Below are 5,767 nucleotides of genomic sequence, written 5' to 3' on the forward strand. Positions count from 1 at the left end.
ACCTACTCTTTGATGGCCAGGGCCAAAACTCTCTAGTATATAGTAGATAATCTATGGCCAAAACCATCCAATCCATGCATCAAACACCAAAACAAAACTGCATACATAGACTGCATCTATGAATAATCAATATGCCATATGGATGGAAAGAAGTTGTCAATTGTCATTTTATCATCGAAAAATAAAATTATAAAATGCAGTTGATATACATACCTGATTTCAGCAAAAATAGTTTCCAGTAACTGCCTTGGATGTTGCATGCCTACTGGAATAAAAATTGTTTGAAGATCTTTAGTGGTCTCTAGTTTAGGTGAGTAATGAGTAGCTATTGTGATGTGATTAACTTAGGTGTTACTGCAATGACGCTCCCAAGGGGTTTTTGTATGGTGCTCATAAGTTTTAAACAATAATATGGCGAAATCGAACACAGCTTGTTTTGATAGACGTAAATGCTATGGCGTCTCTTGCGTTTCGTTTTGGGTTTATTCCTCCTGGCATAGTCTACAGAAACTGGCATAGTATGCAGAAAAGGTACTCTAACAAACCCTCATTTTATCCCCTAAAGGGTGGAATTTTGAACAATTCTTTCATAGTCAGTTGTGGTAACTAGGTACCACATAGAAATTGCACTCACTTGTTTGTTTTTACAGAACTAGGTACCACATAGAAATTGCACTTGTTTGATATTACAGAACTAGGTACCACATAAGAAATTGCACTTGTTTGATATTACAGAACTAGGTACCACATAGAAATTGCACTTGTTTGATATTACAGAACTAGGTACCACATAAGAAATTGCACTTGTTTGATATTACAGAACTAGGTACCACATAAGAAAGTGGAACTAGTGTAATAATTTACACAAAACACTTGCAAGATGGAGGAAAAACCCCCTGCATCTAAATGTGACGCCAACTACCACCTAAAACGGAAATATTACATAACCCATGAGTATGATGGTCACAAGGACTTTACTGTACCCAAAGAAGAGCCAACGAACACTACTCTTCACTTAGACACCACAGTTTTAGGCCAACAAAGTGACATACCTATTAAAATAGAAATAGAACAAAACACTTGCAAGATAGCCAATTACCTCATAGAACCTAAGGAGGAAATGTTGGATGACCCCAAGGTCACTCTTGATGATGACAAGGACTTTATTGTACCCAAAGAAGAGTTATCTAAAACCAGTCTTCACTTAGACACCACAGTTTTAGACCAACCGATTGATATACCTATCAAAATAGAAACAGAACAAAACACTTGCAAGATAGATGCCAACTACCTCATAGAACCTAAGGAGAAAATGTTTGGTGACCCCAAGGTCACTCTTGATGATGCCATAGAACCTAAGCAGGAAATGTTGGGTGACCCCGAGGTCACTCTTGATGATGAGAAGGACTTTATTGTACCCAAAGAAGAGTTATCCAACACTAGTCTGCACTTTGATCAACATATTATAGTCAGCATGGTATTGCCAATCAAAACAGAAACAATGTTGAGCAAAGAAATTGCTGAGTTACAAAAGGCTGTCAGCTCATCTAATGATATGGAAACAATAAATGACACTGGCGGGTCTACTTTTATGAGGACTCATGTTAAAGTGAGTTGTCCTAAGCACAGAATATATAATAGTATGTCTTAAGTTAGAAATATACAACCTGTCGGAAATATCTGCGCACCTCGCTGGGATGCGCTTCCCCTCGTGCTTTCACGCAGTATCTATCTATACTAATAAGAAAAAAAACCGGCCAAGTGCGAGTCAGGCTCGCGCAATGAGGGTTCCGTACTACAGTCGTATTTTTTCGACATTTCGCACGATAATTCAAAAACTATGATGCAAATAAAATAAATAAAAATCTGTTTTAGAATTTACAGATGAAGACCTTTCATATGATTCCCCACTTGATATAGTTATCTCACTTCGAAAGTTGAAAATACTAATTATTAGTTCATGACCACAATTTAATTTTTTTGTGTGATCTAATCCTAAATTCACGGTTTTCAGATTTTTCCCCAAATGTCAACTATAAGATCTACCTACCTGCCAAATTTCATGATTCTAGGTCAATGGGAAGTATCCTGTAGGTTTCTTGACAGACAGACAGACAGACAACAAAGTGATCCTATAAGGGTTCCGTTTTTCCTTTTGAGGTATGGAACCCATTGAAGTGTATGTCTGTAATTTCGAAATAACTACCTCATATTAAGCTCATATGGTTACAACTGTACCATAACTAAAACACACGTTTCTAAAATTGAACGGTTGAACCAATTTTGACGGGACTTTCACAGACAAGTAGAATTAATCAGGGAGTAACATAGGGTACTTTTTAAACCGACTTTCAAACAAGGATGAGTTGTGTTTTTCATACTTACGTACACCGAAATCCCGGAGATTACTGAACCGATTTGTGTATTTTCTTTTATAATTGATAAAGAAACTTAGCGACATTGTTCCATAAACCGCCATTTTACATCTGCCGCCAATAGGCTACTTGACTCATATCTAATTTCGTCCAATAAATGATTATTTATTATAGTATTTTGCTTAAGACAACGAAATATATCAATAACAATTATTAAAAACGCAGGATGGATATATAAATCCAATTTAAAAAAATACAATTTTTATTTTTATTTGAAACGCAGAAAACGCTGTCAGCCATGATGTGACGTCATTAAATATGTAAACAAAGAAATGTCATCCCTATGTCACGCGTGGACTAACGTAGTATCCATATACATAAAATTTAAAGTCCGTAAAAGTTTGTCAGGACTTTAAATTATCTACTTTTTTTACATTCTCGGATGATACAATAACGATAATTACTATATTTTTCATGTAAACTAGTATAGAAGTCATGTTTATTAAACTTTGGGAGGTTGTGCTGTTGTTTACAAATGCATGACGTCAGAGCACAGATAATCTATCGGCCAAACATGGCCGACAGTGTTTTCACCTGTCTAAGAAAAATATATTTTTAAATTAAAGTTTTACGGTTTTTAGGGCGCAAAAAAATATAGTGTTAATTTTTTTGATCTAATAGGACGAATATTAACCACTTAAGACCTACTTAAAAAAAGGGTCAACTAGCCTATTATATTTTTTTAAATTCAACTCTAGGCAACGGCAATGCCGCTAACAGTTGTGTATAATTTGTTTCCAGCGGGAGCCTTCTCAAGCCGATGCAAGTTTAGGCAAGAGCCAACTAATCAATGACAAACAAACAGTTACTTCCTTAACCAGTATAAATCCTCAATTTTCTAGTATTACCTTGCAAACTTTAGTTAGTCACACAACATCACAGAAACCTTATCATTGCAAGCATTGTGACTATGTATGTTTAAATTCAAGTAACCTAAAAATCCACATGAGAAAACACATGAGTAAAACTAATCTATGTAAACATTGTGACTATAAATGTACAAAATCCAATGATCTTAAAGTCCACATGAGAACGCATACCGGAGAGAAACCGTACGTCTGTCAACATTGTGACTATAAAAGTACAAGTGCACGTTATTTAAAGATACATACTATGATACACACTGGTGAAAAACCTTATGCCTGTGAGCATTGCGACTATAAATGTTCGACGTCTTGGTATCTGAAGATCCACATGAGAACTCACACGGATGCCAAACCGTATTTCTGTGAACATTGTGACTATAAAAGTTCAAAATCTTATGACCTAAAAATCCATATGAGGAAGCATACTGGTGAAAAACCTTTTGTCTGTATGCATTGTGACTATAAATGCTCAACTGCGCGTTATCTAAAGATGCACATCAGGACTCACACTGGTGAAAAACCTTATGCCTGTGCTCAATGCGACTATACATGTGCGACGTCAATACATCTTAAAACTCACATGAGGTCTCACACCGGTCTGAAACCGTATCTTTGTGAGCTATGCGACTATAAAGGGTCAAAATCCTGTGATCTAAAAATCCACATGAGAACTCACACTGGTGAAAAACCCTATATTTGTGTTTATTGTGATTATAAATGCTCAAATTCACGTTATCTAAAGATCCATGTTAGAACTCACACTGGTGAAAAACCTTATGCCTGTAAGGAATGTGACTTCAAATGTACAACGTCAACTTATCTTAAGGTCCACATGAGAATTCACACTGGTGAAAAACCTTATCGCTGTGAGCATTGTGACTTTAAGTGTAAAATATTGAGTGGTCTTAAATGTCACATGATGACACGTCACCCGAGTTAGATATTTATTTTATAATTATTTTATAATGTTATAAATGTAATAAATGTACTAAATTATTAGAATGATAACTGTAATAAATAGTTATAAAAAATATTGTACTGTAGATAACTGATGTGGAAAAATAAATTCATTCATTTGCTCTGTGAGCATTGTGACTGTAAAATGTAAATGTCATAACAGTTGCCGCGACGTATTCATAGTAGTAAAAAAAATTTGCCTGGGAGGAGATAGCGCGTGTGTTACTTGCGCGTATGTGGCGTGTATGATTCGCGCGTGTGATAGGTACTTATGTGTTGCGCGTATGTTGTAAGTGTGGCGCGTGTGTGGTGTGTGTGTTGCGTGTCTGATGTGCGTGTGTTGCATGTGTGGGCCAATCGGCCACTATCACTGATAACTAAAATAAAATCGATACTGTGTCTGATCAGACCTACCCTTTTATTGAATACCTACTAGCTCGCTTCGCTCAGGTGAAATTTCACATAGGTAAGGTCCAGCGAGGCAATTGCAACTATCGGGAAAATGCAACCAATCTAATTATCCTAAATATTATGTTAGCTTATGAAGATAATGAGATTGGTTAAGTTGGAAGTACTACTACGTGGTGTATTCCTATGTCGATGCCATAGACACACACAAATGGTTTTAAAGAGTTGGAAACACTGTACTTCTTCATCAGGCTCAAAAGGGCTAGAATCTAGAGCCGTAAAACCAGAAAAAAAAGTACTTGTTCAGCTGACAGCTGTCATAACTAGATACAGACACAGACCATAATCCTAATTCCTAGGTGACTCGTCGAAAAGAATTTCGATTTAATTACATTTGAATGATTTTATTTTATGAAATTTTATAAAAAATTTCTAGGTCTCAGATTGGGAACACCACTGTGCCATCAGCACAGATGTCCGTGTGGAAAAGAGGTTGATAAATTTGGAATCCACGGACTCTCTTGCCAAAGGAGCTCCGGTAGGCTGTTTAGGCATGGCTCTCTTAACGATACAATTAAAAGAGCTCTTGCCACCATAAATATTCCTGCGCTCATTGAGCCGGCAGGGATTAGTCGGGATGATGGCAAGAGACCTGATGGATTGACGCTGGTTCCCTGGGAACGGGGACGGGCGCTAATGTGGGACGCAACTTGCGTTGACACATTGGCCCCGTGTCATATCAGGAAGACAGCATCAAGACCGGGAGCCGCAGCAGAAACAGCTGAAAACGGCAAGCGGCGCAAGTATGCCTCTCTTATAGAGAGTTACATTTTTGTGCCGTTTGCCGTGGAGACCCTGGGGCCATGGAGTCTTAGTGCTAAAAATTTTTTACGAGACATTTCACCGCGATTAATAGCCTCAACTGGTGACAGAAGGGCTGGCTCATTTTTTGCGCAGCGGATCAGCCTGGCTGTCCAGCGCGGAAATGCAGCCAGTATTCTTGGCACCATTCCACGCGGTCATGATTTATATAGTAATTAGATAAGGCTAGCTTTAAGAAACATACCTAAAAAAAAAAAAAAAAAAAAAAAAAAATTTATG

The 5,767-nt window shown here is 37.2% G+C and overlaps 1 protein-coding gene across 1 annotated transcript; it reads left to right on the forward strand.

Moving 5' to 3' along the window:
• The first annotated feature begins 107 nt into the window (after window positions 1-107).
• On the forward strand, window positions 108-5,036 carry LOC138404413 (zinc finger protein ZFP2-like). The gene is made up of 3 exons (XM_069508230.1): window positions 108-310; window positions 821-1,609; window positions 3,177-5,036. The coding sequence occupies exons 2-3, from the start codon at window positions 881-883 to the stop codon at window positions 4,239-4,241; spliced, it is 1,794 nt and encodes a 597-aa protein (XP_069364331.1). The 5' UTR covers window positions 108-310; window positions 821-880; the 3' UTR covers window positions 4,242-5,036.
• Window positions 5,037-5,767: the final 731 nt, after the last annotated feature.

Source organism: Maniola hyperantus, chromosome 28 (assembly GCF_902806685.2).
Source record: "Maniola hyperantus chromosome 28, iAphHyp1.2, whole genome shotgun sequence".
Taxonomy (NCBI): Eukaryota; Metazoa; Arthropoda; class Insecta; order Lepidoptera; family Nymphalidae; genus Maniola; species Maniola hyperantus.

What these genes read in the sequence shown, in the direction of transcription:
- LOC138404413 (XM_069508230.1), top strand. Translation starts at nt 881, where the DNA reads ATGGAGGAAAAACCCCCTGCATCTAAATGTGACGCCAACTACCACCTA. An exon ending in TTATGAGGACTCATGTTAAA is followed by an intron (nt 1,610 to 3,176) that starts GTGAGTTGTCCT and finishes ATTTGTTTCCAG; the next exon opens with CGGGAGCCTTCTCAAGCCGA.